The sequence below is a fragment of the Aspergillus puulaauensis genome, chromosome 5 (genome assembly GCF_016861865.1).
Source record: "Aspergillus puulaauensis MK2 DNA, chromosome 5, nearly complete sequence".
In the NCBI taxonomy this organism is placed as follows: Eukaryota; Fungi; Ascomycota; class Eurotiomycetes; order Eurotiales; family Aspergillaceae; genus Aspergillus; species Aspergillus puulaauensis.
Genome location: NC_054861.1, coordinates 484,650 through 499,727, shown reverse-complemented (window position 1 = coordinate 499,727; position 15,078 = coordinate 484,650). Strand labels below are relative to the sequence as shown.

General features: G+C 50.9%; 6 protein-coding genes across 6 annotated transcripts; 3 read left to right on the top strand and 3 right to left on the bottom strand.

Annotated features, from left to right (window-relative positions):
* Positions 1 to 296: 296 nt before the first annotated feature.
* nctB (negative cofactor 2 transcription regulator complex subunit NCB2) lies at positions 297 to 943 on the bottom strand (the record flags this gene model as incomplete). The annotated part of the gene is made up of 4 exons (XM_041705198.1): positions 297 to 413; positions 478 to 737; positions 841 to 867; positions 922 to 943. The coding sequence occupies 4 exons, from the start codon at positions 941 to 943 to the stop codon at positions 297 to 299; spliced, it is 426 nt and encodes a 141-aa protein (XP_041557707.1).
* A 753-nt stretch (positions 944 to 1,696) lies between these two features.
* APUU_50223S (SDR family oxidoreductase) lies at positions 1,697 to 2,571 on the bottom strand (the record flags this gene model as incomplete). Its single annotated transcript, XM_041705197.1, has 3 exons — positions 1,697 to 1,733; positions 1,788 to 2,472; positions 2,532 to 2,571. 3 exons carry the CDS (start codon positions 2,569 to 2,571, stop codon positions 1,697 to 1,699), a joined length of 762 nt encoding a protein of 253 aa, XP_041557706.1.
* Positions 2,572 to 3,414: 843 nt separating this feature from the next.
* On the top strand, positions 3,415 to 4,760 carry APUU_50222A (NAD(P)/FAD-dependent oxidoreductase; the record flags this gene model as incomplete). Its single annotated transcript, XM_041705195.1, has 2 exons — positions 3,415 to 3,866; positions 3,914 to 4,760. 2 exons carry the CDS (start codon positions 3,415 to 3,417, stop codon positions 4,758 to 4,760), a joined length of 1,299 nt encoding a protein of 432 aa, XP_041557705.1.
* Positions 4,761 to 5,681: 921 nt separating this feature from the next.
* Positions 5,682 to 7,376, top strand: APUU_50221A (uncharacterized protein; the record flags this gene model as incomplete). Its single annotated transcript, XM_041705194.1, has 1 exon — positions 5,682 to 7,376. The coding sequence occupies one exon, from the start codon at positions 5,682 to 5,684 to the stop codon at positions 7,374 to 7,376; it is 1,695 nt and encodes a 564-aa protein (XP_041557704.1).
* Positions 7,377 to 10,079: 2,703 nt separating this feature from the next.
* Positions 10,080 to 10,409, top strand: APUU_50220A (uncharacterized protein; the record flags this gene model as incomplete). The annotated part of the gene is made up of 3 exons (XM_041705193.1): positions 10,080 to 10,214; positions 10,275 to 10,295; positions 10,380 to 10,409. 3 exons carry the CDS (start codon positions 10,080 to 10,082, stop codon positions 10,407 to 10,409), a joined length of 186 nt encoding a protein of 61 aa, XP_041557703.1.
* A 340-nt stretch (positions 10,410 to 10,749) lies between these two features.
* APUU_50219S (uncharacterized protein) lies at positions 10,750 to 14,589 on the bottom strand (the record flags this gene model as incomplete). The annotated part of the gene is made up of 1 exon (XM_041705192.1): positions 10,750 to 14,589. The coding sequence occupies one exon, from the start codon at positions 14,587 to 14,589 to the stop codon at positions 10,750 to 10,752; it is 3,840 nt and encodes a 1,279-aa protein (XP_041557702.1).
* Between the last annotated feature and the right edge of the window lie 489 nt (positions 14,590 to 15,078).

Below are 15,078 nucleotides of genomic sequence, written 5' to 3'. Positions count from 1 at the left end.
GTATTGTGGTTGTATGGTCTGCTGTGTGGACTTTGGACCAGAACAATATATATTTCTGCCGCAGATCTCACGGAAGACATCCCACCTCTCCGTACGTCGATTCAAGTGAACAGAATAGAACAACACGCGCATTATTATGGTATAAAGCTTAAAGGTCAACCTGAGCCGATATTCCATTGATATAAAATAAAATAAGACACCTCTAACTCCACGACCCAGTGTAAACTCCAAATCATTCGCTCCATGACCAGCACGAGTCCATCATTATCCATTCTCAGGCATAGATAGATACGACTTTAATCAGCAGAATGATACTTCTCCGTCGCAGAACGGAATAGCTCCTGCTGCTGCCGGAGCAGTTCCTCCTCCGATAACCCGCTCTGCTCCATCTTGCTCTGCTTCTTTTCCCGCGACTGCAATCCATTAGTTCCGATACTACCTCACGCTAGGACAGGGCTGAGGGGTGGCAGGCCATACCTTCAGTTGCTCCTTATGTTCCTCCGCCACGGCAAGGACATCCTGGATGTAATCGCCGAATCCGAGATCACGCAGAGCCCGCTCCACATGCTCACAGGCGATAGTCTTCTTCGCTTCCTTCTCGCTAATGTCGTTGGCCTCGGAGGAGATCAGGGTGATAAACTCGACGCAGCATTCCATGAGGAGATCGCGCGCGTCTTTGGAGAATGACTGCCCGGAGGATGGCGGGAGGATCTCTGTGATGATTTTCTGGACCGTCGCTGGGCTAGTTAGATTGGATTCTATTGCTGCAGGAACCGCGAAGATATCCCATCGACTTATATTGGATGACGGGCGGAGGGAGGAATAAGCGACGGTACACACCTTTAGGAAGCGACAGGTCGTCATTTGCTATCACCGCGTTAGCTTTTGGATGCGCCTAGAATGCGCGAGTGCGAGACTTACAGCTGAATTCTCGATCTGACATGGTGGAGTTGTGTTGTTGGTACAGTTGACTGATGAGGGGATGCCAGGGCTCGAGGTCCGCAACAAGTGTATTTCTCCAGGCTATCTCCGTGGTCCGTGAGCCTCGAGTGAGCTCATCGCGAATAAATAGTTATGGTGGATGCGACTCGACGCGGAACGGAACAACCAGGCGGCAGAATCCGACCGCCCCCGCGACCTTTTCTTCGGCTGCGATTTTTTTCGTCTCTGTTTTCCTTCACATCCCACACATGGATTCTCAATGCAATGTTTTCATGCTTCTTGTGGACGAATCTCGACAAAATGCTTTTGACTAACTGATATGGTACGTTCAATCGACTCTCCCCTTGCTCCTTCTACATGATGAACATCGTTGTCGCCCCTATCAGACCATCTATGGTGACGTACACTGTCCAAGCCAAACGGACCACTGAAATACCAATTCTTCACATTTTGCATCACTCAGCTCTTGTGTGACCAATGCTGACTGTTTGAAGAACCTAGGAACTCAACCACAAAACAACCCAGACGTCAGTCGAATTTTGTAGCCAAGGTACGACAGCGGAAAATTTCTTCTCTTTTTCATAATTTTGTGATGAACACACTACATTCCATGCTAAGTATGAAGATGCGCTGCATCTGATGCTTAAGAAATGTACCGCTTTTCATCTTTCGGCTGATCAATTCAATTGTTTTGCTATGCTGTTCTATGGCTTCGTGTCGAGTCGCTGCTGACTCTTCTATATAGTAGATTGTATTACGCCTGATAGGCCTCGAGTTGTTGATCATTCCACCTGGCCCGTTAGCATTAGAGCAAAAAAAGAAAATGCAGAGGATAGAACACTTACGAAAGAAACTTTCCACTCAACTCCTTCGGCGCGTCCAGCACCAACTTGGCCATGACATGGCCCGGCTGCTCAGGCTTAAGCAGCTTCCCGTCCTTATGCACCGTCGTAAACTTAGAATGAACCTGCGGCTCCAACGTCGTCGCATGGTCCTCCCTCAACTCCCTCTGCATCTCCGTATCCACCATCCCGGGCCGGATAGAAACACTGACAACATCAGGCTCTTCCTCCCCAAGACTTAAAGCCAGATGATTCATCGCAGCCTTCGTAGACCCGTAAAGCCCCCAGCCCCGATACGCAGAGACACTAGCCCCAGAACTCGTAAACACAATCCGACCCTTACTCTCCCTCAACGCCGGCACCGCCGCCGTGATAAACGACACCAGACTGAAGAAATTCACATCATACCCCTTCTTCCACTCCTCGATATCCGCGCTCGCAATCTTCCCCACCTGGCCCAGGATCCCGTGGTTGAGGACCAGCCCGTCCAACCGCCCAAAGGTCTTCACGGCCAGCTCGACGGCTTTCTGCCCGAGACTGAAGTCCGCCAGATCGCCGTTTAGAACGGCGACTTGGTCCTTGTATTGTGATTTTAGGGCTTGGAGGGGCTCGATGCTTCGTGCGACGACGACGACGTTGTGGCTTTGAGGGGCGGAGAGGAGGTATTTTGAGATTGCGAGGCCGATGCCTGTTTTTCTTTTGGTTAGTGGTGTGCGTAGGTTGGAGAGAGGTTGGGGAGGGACGGACCTCTGGAAGCTCCAGTGACGATGATAGTTTTGGGTGCCATTGTGTTTCGATCTGGTTGTCTTGATGGAGTGGTAGGAAGATGTGTAGACTGTAGAAGAGTTGGAGGAGTTGGTATTGCGGGAGAAAAGTCGGGATGATGTAACTGGCTGTGGGGTGGCACATCAACCAGGACCTAGAGCGTTAGATATATGAATACGTAAAAATAAGTTAAAAAAAAATAAAATTGAAGTAAATTAGATGGTTTCTCTAAATCAATTTGTGCAATTGGATGGTAGCATGGAACTGGTATGTATCGTGCATTCTACCCCTCCACCCCTCCTGCCCCTCGCTCTTGGGCTCAGTGACGGCCTGCAGATGGCGGATATGGAGACATTCTGACCACTGCTATTTCCTGCGTTGCTGTATATAAAAATGGGCTTGTAAAATCAATATTTGAGAATTGAATATCTACTCAAGTATGGGACGAGTTTGACACATGCCTTTAATCAGTTCGCATTGCCGCAAGAACACATTGAGTAAGTGAAAACGGGAATATGGATGTGGCTGGATTTTCAGACTCATTAGATGATACTGATACGCTCATTAGAATTCGATATTAGTATATGGCTACTCATACTATTAGTATGGTTTCTTATACTTCAAGTGCAGCTATCCGCCGGAACCAGTGAGAGTATTCCGGCGGAAAACAGTTTCCCGCACTCTCTGGCCTCAGTCTCGAAATAAAACGCCAGCACAAGATCGAAATGCAAGTGAACCCGCAGAATTCGATTGACGATCAAGCGGAGGGCGATTTACTATCTCCACCGTCTCGCAGATATATAAAGTGAGAAACGCTGTCCGTCTGGGGGAATTCCGGGAGTATTCAACTTAAAACAACCACAAAATGCCCACTGTGATACTCGGCGGGGGCATAATCGGCGCCTCAATCGCCTTCTATCTCTCTGAGCAACAACCAGGCCAAGAAATCCATATCGTCGAATCCTCGCCAACCCTGTTCAGCTCTGCATCTGGCTATGCAGCGGGTTTCCTAGCGAAAGACTGGTTCGAGCCGTCTCTCCTCCCGTTAGGCGAGTACTCGTTCGCCGAACATGAGGCCCTGTCGGCGAAGTTCGGCGGTGACAAGAAGTGGGGGTTTATGAAGGGGACGGCGCTGAGTCTAGGGTCTACGGATGCCAGTTCTGGCGGTGCACGCGGTGATGACTGGTTACGCACTGGGACGAGTCGTGCAGAGACGGCGACGAGTCAACCTGTACTAGCTGAAGGGCCGGAGTGGTTAACCAAGCAGAGAGGGACGGTTGTTGAGAGAATCAGCGAAGGGGATAGTGTTGCACAGGTGTATGTCCCCTCATAATAAATTACAGCAGAGACGCTGATGAAACCAGAGACCCCGTCCGTCTATCGCAGTTCCTGCTAGACAGGAGTCTCCGTCGAGGCGTGAAACTCCACCAACCAAGCAAAACTACGTCCCTCATCACAGACTCAACCGGCACAATAACAGCCGTGAAGATAGTTAACCTTGATACAAACGCCGAATCAACAATCAAATGCACAAACCTCGTCCTTGCCGCAGGTGCCTGGACCCAACGGGTCTTCCAGTCTCTCTTCCCAGCATCAAGGACGGCTTTCCCAATCTACCCACTGGCAGGGTACTCCCTCCTCGTCCGCTCACCACGGTACACATCCGCGCAGGAGCGCGAGGAAAACAACCACAGCCACGCAGTCTTCACAACACACCCGCCGTCATGCGGCTTCAGCCCAGAGATGTTCTCCCGCCAGGGAAGCGAGATCTACATCGCGGGCCTAAACAGCCGCGAGATCCCCGTGCAAGAATGCGTCGAGGATATAAAGTCCTTCTTCGAGCAGAGCGAGGTCGAGAAGTTAAAAGCCGTCGCAGTCCGACTCATGGGCAAGTTACCGGATGGAGCAACCGAGTCAACGGATGAAACACTCAATGTGGATGACCTTGAGATTCTCCGTGAGGGACTGTGTTTCAGGCCTGTTGCGGAGCGAGGTGTGCCGTTTGTCGGGAGGGTCGATGATGCTGCTCTTGGTGGGTTGAAAACAAGTAGGAATGGAGGCGTTTTTGTAGCTGCGGGTCATGGGCCTTGGGGGATCTCGCTTGCTACTGGGACTGGGAGGGTTGTTGCAGATTTGATTCGGGGTGTGAAGCCCGCTGTTGATATTACTGGGTTGGGCGTGGGGTCTTCGAAGGCGAAGGCGAAGCTGTAGATGCAGGCATTAAAACAGCAGCGTTCATACAGTTAGATTTTTACGAACTAAGCTTTGAAATTAGCCATTTCCGATGTGATAGTGGGATGGTAGGAGATTATATTTATATAGTATATGGAATGCTTCACCATAAAATTAGCCGTATTTTAATTGCTTTATATGCCAACAGGTAAGGCTGCATGCTAAATCTCCACTTTGAGATCTAAGGGAACGGCAGCTTTTCTTGCTGTTTTTACCGGGCAATCATTTGTTATGTTTCCTGTTGTGACGTCTTGAATCTTGAATCCTGGCCTGCGCGGCAAAGTGACCAATCAGCCACACCATGATAAGTTGGCAGAACCCGCAGCCATTGATCGTAAACTTGCGGAATGCGGTTGTCGCTGAAGATTCTTGCTGGTTGCTGGTCGCCACTTCTGGGCCTGGCACCGTCCAATCAAAACGGCCGTTCCCCGTGCTTGCCGAGGCATCGGCTACAGGCCCGTCTCTTGCCAATTAGGGCTGCCTGGCTTACGGTCCCATCGTCCCCACTGGATCTTGGAAGTAGAAAGTTGGCTGCTCATTGGACCCTGGATCGCCTCTATGCCCGTCGTGGTTACAATTAGCTAACGCCCAGACGACCGTCACAGTCGGTCTCCCAGATATCGAAGATGAGTGGAAGAGTGATATTTGGACCCAGAGCCACCAGGTTTTCTCCTTGCTGTTTTAGTCGGTTCCGCACAGAGACGACCTTGCTGGGTGCGCCGTCTTCCAGGCTACTTAAGGCTCAGGCGGGACACTGCGCCCCTGTTGAAATATCTTACCCAAAACACTGCCATTCCCCTTCTCTGCCGTTTTGTGCTCGATCACCTTGTCTCTCTGTCCCCCTGGTCTCTAGAGCGGTCATTCCCCTCATTCTCTTTGAATAGTGCCTCCGTATTGTAGATGGCCCCCGAAGCGAGCGAATTCGTCCCCGGCACCGTCCGGCTGGTCGACGTAGGCGAGCATGCGCATAATGGCACCGGTAAAGCGGATATCGTGCTGGTCCCCAGACCTAGTGCTGACCCTGAGGATCCCCTCAACTGGAGCAGAAACCGCAAGATGCTCGCCCTGTGTATGGTCTATCTGTACAACCTAGCCGTGGGAATCCCAACCTCCCTGCAGTACTCAGTCCTTTCGGACATCACTCGCGAGACGGGCATCGACACTGCAACGCTGGTGCAGGGGAACGGCCTCATGATTCTCTTCTTTGGATGGGGTCCTGCTCTGTTCTGGCAGCCTCTGGCACTGACATACGGCCGCCGCGGCGTCTACCTCCTCTCGACCCTGCTGGTCATCCCTATCACGATATGGACCGCGTATTCCAGCTCCGCGGGTGAATGGTACGCACACCGCGTGCTTATCGGGATCATTGCCTCGCCGTTCGAAGCCCTGCCTGAGGTGACCATTTTTGATCTGTTCTTCGCCCACGAGCGCGGTGCTTATACCAGTATCTATGTCTTTGTGCTGTTCGCTTCCACCTTCATCGCCCCTCTAATCGCTGGGTGGTTTAACGATGCGTACGGCTGGCGATGGACAATGCAATTCGGCGCTATAATTGCTGCCTTCTTCTTCGTTATCTTGTTCTTCTTTCTCGAAGAGACCATCTACTTCCGTGATTCCGTCGAGGGAGACAGCGACAGTGCCCGTAACTTGATGTCCTCGCGGTCCGACAGCGATGAGGAAGCATCCAGCCCTCCATCAAGCATCAAAGGAGGTGCTGCTACTGCTGCTGGAGAGACAACCATGGCATCACGATCTCCATCCCCACCGGCATCCCCCCAGCCCGTCTCCGCCAACCCGAGTCATGACTCCCAGCGCTTCTTCCGCGTCGTCAAAAGCTTCAGGCTCTTCACCCCACTCCCCGGCCGTCCTAGCAACATTGAAATGCTCCGCATGATATACTACCCCGTTCTATTCATCTTCCAGTTCCCCACCGTCTTCTGGTCCGGCTTCCTCTACGGCATCAACCTCGCCTGGTACAATGTCCTCAACGGTACAACCAGCCCCGTCCTCAGCGCCCCTCCCTATAACTGGTCCGCCGCCCTCATCGGATGCGTCTACACAGGCCCTATCATCGGAGCAGCCCTTGCTGCTATTTGGTGCGGCCCCGGCGCAGATAAGTTCGCCCTTCTTCTCGCCCGTCGCAACGGCGGCGTCCGTGAACCTGAGCAAAGACTCTGGCCCCTTCTGGTATCCGGCGTCGTCTCCGCCGCAGGCCTAATCCTCTGGGGAGTGGGCGCAGATCGAGGAATGCACTGGGTCGGACTCGTCTTCGGCCTCGGCCTCATGACCTTCGGCACCGTGACAGGGGGAGCCGTCGCGGTCTCATACAACGTTGATTGCTTGAAGGAAATCGGCGGCGCGAGCACAGTCTCTGTTATGATGATGCGTAACACGATAGGGTTCGGATTCAGCTATGCGATTACCCCCTGGTACACGAATATGGGCTTGACGAACTGCTTTGTTACCGCTGGGATTGTGTCTCTCGTTTGTACGTTGACGTTCCTGGTTATGGTTAAGTATGGCAAGACAATGCGCAGGATGTCGACCGAGAGGTATTTGAAGTATATCTCGCGCGTGCCGATGAAGACGGCTTAGCTGCTTGAGCCTCGTACTCCGTACTGTGAGTTGCCTGCAATCAATATCTGAGATCGAATACTGACAGGATCCGAATTAGGGCAGTGTCCTCCGTCCGCCCGACATCTCGTTCTACCAAAAAAGCTCTTGCAAGGTACGGTCCGTCAGTCAGTCATGATACTAAGGGCATCTCGAAAGCACACGCATAGCCGACAAGCTGCTGCTACTTACCGACAGGTACGCCCCCTCCCCCTTCAAGCCAAATGCATTAATGAGCACGCACAGTAACAGGACCGAACCGCTCAGAGCCCAGCACAGCGCCAGAACTAAACATGCCATTGCCATACCAGCGCCCAGAGCACATGCCCAAGCCCTACCCAGCCCAGCCCAGACAGACAACAAACCAAACCAAACCAAACCAGAGAGCCCAACGGTCGGTCGGATTGATCCCAAGCACCTAAAGCCCATGCATGCCCCGGATCACGAGCCCAAGCGACTTGGCCCTAAGCTACCAGAGCCCGAGCGACTCGTAGCAGCTCAGTCAAGACTTGCCTATTAGATAGAGTATAGTCTTTCTACCGCGGATTTGGGATATGTCAGTTAGGTCGGTCTTTAGATATAATGAAGCATGTTTGAATAAGGAAACAGACTATGAGCCCTATCTCCTTAAGCATCCCGGCTGGGCCTGTTGAGCGTAACGGACAGGAAGCAAGTCCAAGTGCAAGTGCAAGCGTGGACTACATGTTGACCAGCTGAAAAGACCTGTCGTCATATACCCCTATTCTCCTATGCGTTCTCTGCACTCGGCCCTCGGAAGTCGGACTTTGAGATGAGGCTTTAAGTCCCATATTTATCATATTCATATTTGGCCAGCAAACGGTGATCGCGCAGATCATTATTGCTTCCGGATCCAATGTCTCGGATCCTGGAGATACTTCGGCTGTTTTCTCACCGACTATGTAGCTATTCTATAGTTAGGATGGTTGTATATTTCTTTTAGTATTGTCTACGACATCCTGCCTTCCGATTCCGATTCCGAGATACCCAGCTGTAAAGGCTGGTAAGGTACATGGCGTAGTCACTGGCGTTGGGTGAGTGACTAACTCCCTGCTTGCTCCACATAAATCAACAAGACACCGCCACTATGTGATGATCTTGACTTCCCTGATGCCATGAATCAGGATAAGGCTTTGTACCCACGTGTCCATGCTGGCTGTTGAGCCGTTGACATTTACGGGGTACATTTTCAGCCAGCCCGCCAGAAACTGCACGTTAGGGTTTGGGCCGAACAGCCCAGATTGTACGTAGTCACATAGACTGATCTGTTGGAGATAGCTGGCTAGCCACCAGCCTTGCAGGGTCTTTCAGTGTAGTGTTCTAGCGTCTCATCATGATCTACTCTGTACATCTTAGACTAGACTTCACCTACACCGCAAGTTGCTGGACCCTGGTGGATGCGGCCCAGTTCGGAATTATGGTATCCCCACATACACTAGTAGTTAGTGGGGTGGTGAAGAAAGGATAGGAAGGCACTTCCGGGGAAGCTCCTTCGTTGAATGAAGAAGAACCACTGATCGGCGTTTAACAGTGGCCGTTGGGATCCGGATTTCTTCACTTTGTCTCGGATGGCAATGTGTACACGCGTTGGGGACGTTTCTAATACCAACCGACGGGAGAACTGCCGGTAGAGAATATGAGTTGGATAACCTCATGAGTCCTGATCTTTTCGACCATAGTACGCATCTTATTTCTCAGTAGAGTTAGCCAGGGTCTCGATGCCATTGTTAAGGTAGCAGGGAAGCCTCACCTGCAGATTACGGTGTGCTCCATGCTTCCTCCAGGCCAATGAGGATAGGGATATATTCCTGAACGGTAAAGGATCCTCGAAAAGTGTGTAATATTAAACAAGATCGGCGACTGGGGCACAACTGACTAAAAATTGGCGTGCTGTCGAACTGCTATGATACCTCATTTCTAGTTCCCCACCACCTATCCAGTATCCAGGGCTGAGCAGAAGGTCCACAACTTGGCACTGCCAGGTTCCATCCTGAATTCGTGAATACGAAGTACGGATACACCACCTAGTACTGGGGCAATGTGCTGGATGCCGGGCGAGATCCGAGATTGAGAGGAGGATCTGCAGTCTGGATTATGCCGAGTGCTTCTGGTTGGCAGTTAGGCAGTTAGAGAAGGCTAGTTGTCTTTTCTGTAGCGTCTATCCACCAGTGCTGATTTAATTACTCGAAATTGGGCGTTGGACTGAATAGTAAGCTTATTTTGACTGCATTCTCTGAGATGGAGGGCCTATCAACGGACAACTTATGCAGAGTATATAGCAACATCAATGGCAGTTCCTTCTAAAAAACCTATTTCAGCCCTATTAAATAGCTATCAGCTCTCTAGAGACAAGCTAGACACTATCGAGATACATATACCACCGTCTCCAGATCGAAGTGGAGATGGTTGAAAACAGAGCTGAAGCCCGAAGATCTCAACACCAAAAACAAGCAACCAGCAACGTAGATCCCCAGTATGTCTCAGGTCGATTCTGGATCCGGTATTGATCAAACGAGTTTCAGCCAGCCCTCAACCCGTCTATACTCCGTGAATGCCGTAGAGGTTGATTCAGAAAGACATAAATAGGGCCTGAGAGTCCGTCAAACTGTTCTCTATCCAACAGTCAATCAATTAATCAATCCTCTCAAACAAAACCAATCAATCAAAATGCGTTTCTTCAGTATCATCGCCACTACCCTCCTCGCCGTGACCCCGGCTGTCATGGCCCAGGGCCAGAACCCCACGGGCTGCCTTGACAAGTGCTACGTTCACAGCGACGTCAAGTGCCCTGCCACCCACTCGGTAGGTTTTTACTGACTGCTATTCTTCAAGAGGGTGCTTGCTAATACAAGAGATTAATAGGCTGTTGGCCGCATCGGACCTGTACGCTACCCTTCTCTTTATGGGATCTTTCAACATCCTCAACTAAAATCTTGAATGAACCAAGTTTGCTAATGTGTTCTTTAGGGCTGCTTCAAGTGCTGCGAGTCCGTTTAAACGACGGACAACAGAGCTTTCGACTTGGTATGCGAGGCCTAGCATTGGTCTCATGTATTGTTGCTCATTTAATCGATATTGTGGAGGAGGATTAGCTATGGCCATGCATTGAGTTGCTACTAGCTAGTTTATAGACTTGATAATGGCTACGAACCTTTCCATTCCACCAAAAACAAGAATATGTGCATTCCAAGCAGCTTAGTGGTACATAGTTTGTGCTTACTTTTACAACTTGAACCAGGACCATTTGGCAATTTTGTATATATGCTGCCATGTAAATTGCTCTCTAATTGCGTGGCCAAATGCAACAACTCTAAAGGAAACGTCACAAGAGTGCAAGCTATATACTCTCCATCTGGTATCGAAGAGCAAGGTCCTTGAGCCAGTCCACGAATTCTTGTGTGTAAACATCACTTAACTCCTCGGGATTCCAATCGTCGCTTGGTACACGCAGATAATCATGTCCGACGCAATCACGAAAGCGGCCACCCTCTGAATACTGCCTCATACATGATGTGCATAGGTCAAAATCTGGACAGACGGAACAAGAGTACGCTGTGCCGACAATATCCTCACCACAGCCGTTGCAAAAAATATCGGGGATGTAACATCCGCTCTCTTCTGACTTGGCGCAGACTGTTTGATTGAAGACAATAGAAGCAGACGGGAAGTCCTGCAGCCTTTGGAGGCAGTTTCCTAGACAACTTAGCACAGTCACGTCCTTCTCCACCTGGGGGCTTGCTGCCTCTGCAATCTTTTGAATTGCCAGTCTAGCTCTTTGCTTCTGGGCGTACTCAGAGGGAGCTTTGCAATGCTCGCACTGAGGAATCCTGGCTCGAAACTCTGCACTGGCATATCCCCATGCTGGTCGTCCACGGAAGTCGAGAAAGTCCAAGGATGCCTCGTTATCAAGGAGAACGAGAACCAAATCCTCTAATTCATGCTTGAACGCATAGCTCAGGGGTACCATCCCACATTTATCCGGGATATTCACATCGCTACCAGCTTCGATGAGGACTTTCACGGTCTCGACATGACCTTTGTAGGCGGCCAAATTTAGTGGGATATCTCCTTCGGCATCAAGCCTTGAAATAGAGGCACCGGCTCCAATAAGCACTTTGGCTGCGTCGGGGTGGCCCTTAAAACAGGCTGAATGCAGTGGGGTGTGTCCTTTATTATTGGGGGTTGACACATCTGCACCAAGTTCAACGAGAAGCTTCACTACTTCCGTGTGACCGTTGTAGGAGGCAAAATTCAAGGCAGTCTCTCCATCCCGATCAGAGGTCGACACATTTGAACCAAATTCAACGAGCAATTTCACCGCCTCTAGATGGCCCCGGGAAGATGCCATAGCCAAAGGTGTCATTCCGTACTGATTGTGTTGGGAAACATCTGCCCCGGAGTCTAGAAAAAGCCGAACAGCCTTGTAACGGCCATTCCAGGCTGCCAAGTGTAGCGGGGTGTTGTTACAACTGTCGGACGCAGCAATATCAGCGCCGGAACTACCGAGTAGTAGCTTGGTGGCTTCATGATTGCCCCAATACGCTGCACTATGCAAAGGTGTCCTCCCGAGATTCGAACAGGCGGTGGGATCTGCACCACAATCAAGCAAGTATTTGGTGATGTCGGCGTGCTCGCTCGATACTGCTCTGTGGAGAGGGCTATATCCACCTTGATCGGTAGATGAGATGTCGGCCCCATTTTCAATGAGTATCCTGGCTATCTCTGCGTGCCCATATTCTGCCGCGAGGTGAAGGCAGGTGCAGCCATCGTCAGCAGAGTCTGATACAGATGCCCCGTGCTGCAGTAGCTCGACGACGGTCTTGACTTGATCCAAAGCGACCGCTACCTGCAGAGCAGTGACACCTCCAGCACTGGGCGGATTGACATCGGCACCGGCTTCAAGTAAAAACCTAACAACAGCCAGGTGGTCATTGCTAATGGCGACAAGAATTGGGTTGCCAAGCAGTCCATCACTGTCGTTGATGCCCACCTTCTCTGCACTATGTAGGTACCTAATAACCCCCTCAAGTCCAAATAGAGCTGCATAATGGAATCTTCGTCCCAACATGGACTGGGTCCGGGAATCTGGATCAACTGCACTGGATTGACTTGGATAAGCCCCCGGGTCTTGTATATTTGAATCTGCGTCGCGCGATCTCTCATACAACCGTCTCCAGTTCTCCCAATTAGAATTGTGCATGCCAAAGAACCACTGCAGTTGTGGGTTTAGGTCGGCGAGATGTTCTTCTGATGAACGCAAATGACTATACCACTTGAAAACAGAGTATTCAAGAAATGGACGTTTGTAGATAGGATTGCGATCCTCGCAGCCGTTAGACTGCCAGGTAGCTTCGTCGTTCAGGTAGGTCAGACAGCATTTAAGCAGATTACGATGCTGTAATGGGCGGTTCAAGAATGGGGCATCGTCACGATTGCCCAAGAGGAATTCTTCCGCAGAGTAATGGATCAAGTGGACAGTTTGGGACTCCCACTTTGTGTCTGTCCCGGCCGTTCGCAGCTCTAGAAAGGAGCCGCATAGACCAAGAATCTCGGAGTCCACATAATCACTGTCGAATGGATCTGGAAGATCATCGAACTGGGGACTGTCATCGTTGTTGCCAGGTAAGACTGCAACAATCTCAGAAAGCTCTGCGATAGTGAGTGGGCGTCGGGCGAATGTCACCCAGCGTAGAATTGCCTCTGCGAGCTGCTTGTCGGATGCGCTATAATTCTGGATATTACTCCAGTTGCGGCTGTATATTCGAGACAGCTCAGTTGGCATCTCGTCTACCGCGCGTTCGAGCTGACTGTTTCCTTTACGTGGACGGAGATTCTGGCTCTGTAGTCGTATAAACAAGAACATTCCATCCCCCCTTTTGGCCATCCGGGCTGCAAGAGTTTCATTGAATTCATTCGGCTTTGCGGGGAGCTTATGGTTAACTATGTGCGTTGCGAAGCGTGTAACATCATCTGAAACAAGCTCTCTGCTGATTGGAAGCTCGTATATCTTGAGGCCTGGTGGCTGTGGACCATGAGGGCTCAGTTGGGACCTGATATCGCCCTCGTTTCGACTGACCACGAGCACTCGAGCCTCAGCCTCTGCTGCCACTTTCAAAAGCTCGTTTAGAATGTCCTCCCTGGTGCGATGCAAGTCAACCCTGTTTGTACTTCGCGGACACTCATCCAGACCGTCCACCGCAAACACAGCGTTTGGACTGTGTGACATGAGCTTCTTCAGTAACTGCCAAAGATCCGAGAGCGTTGCCTTGGTATTTAGGCATGAAATGAGATACTGGAGTACGGTATCAAGTATAGCTTCGTCTTGATGTATCGCCTGGTGCATCCATGCCCGTAGAATTGAACTAGGGTTCCGCTGAGATTCGCTGTCGCCAGAACAGAAGAAGTAGTAAACTGGAGAATGATTCTTGCTTAGGAGCGACCTAATAATATATGCGCACAGAACTGACTTTCCAAAACCAGGTGGGCCGTTGATCCATAGTACCTTGGACGACTTGACTATTTCTTCTGAACTCCAAGCTTGATAGACAGGGTGCGTGTCGATCCAGCTGCAGGTGGTATCAAGACGCGCGGAGCAGTAGGCGTCATAACTATTCTCAGTGGTCGTTGCATCCAGCCAGCTTATAACTCGATCGAGGGCTTCAGTGTGCTGCCGCTGAACGAGTGCATCCTGCAACTTCCGGAATTCGCCATCTTGGAGGCCCTCTGGAGGAACAAGTGAATAGAGCTTCTGCACCAAATCATCAAAATCCTGGACCTGGCTGGAGAGCTTTTTGCTGTCTGCAACGGCCCACTTGACACGGGATCTGAAGTGCGCTTTGACTGAGTCAGGCTCACTCGCGAGAAACGGATTCTGATCATGATATTTGGCCATGGTCGAGTCGGCCTTTGCGAACACGTCGCGGATGGATCTCAGCAGGTCTGCAACAGCAGTGACTGTGCTCTGACCATGGTGCCTGAGGTTTGGATGCACGCCGCTATTTTCTGCAGCTCGAAACCCCCTCCCCCATCGTTCGAATAGGACTTTTGTTGCGTTATACCGGGACGTCACCCGGAGGCTTTCGGAGGAGAAGTGTTTGATTGAGTACAGTGTGCTGGCGACCTCATCGTACAGAGCCAGCAGCCCGACGACGCCGACTGCCAGCCCAGCGGCTTCCATAGCTGAGCAGTTGGACAAGTAGTTTGGATGTGATGAGCAGAACGGACATGGTCAAAGAGGAGGAAAATCGATCAGTAGAACGGACATGGTCAAAGAGGAGGAAAATTGATCTGAGCTGACCTGCAATTACCCCGCGCTAGGACTTTTCTGTCACACAAGGCTGAGGCTGTGCATGTCGACAAGGCTGACAAGGCTGTTTACCTATTGTGGAGCAAGTGAGCCCGATGGGATAAAGGAAACGAAGACATGATGGCGGTTTGCCTTTTCAACGTCTTAGTACCCAGCAGAAAACCAGGAAAGAAAGATGAAGAAATATATGTTACGGATGCCCCCCTGCATCCACCTACCCGCCTGCCACTCCACCACGGTCTCCTGCATGAGACTATTCCAGAATCCGTCTTGACGGAAATCGACAACTGCATACAACCGTCGGGAAATCAGTATCTCCGCGTCGCACGAAGATAATCGGCCCATAAGCGCCTTTTCGGG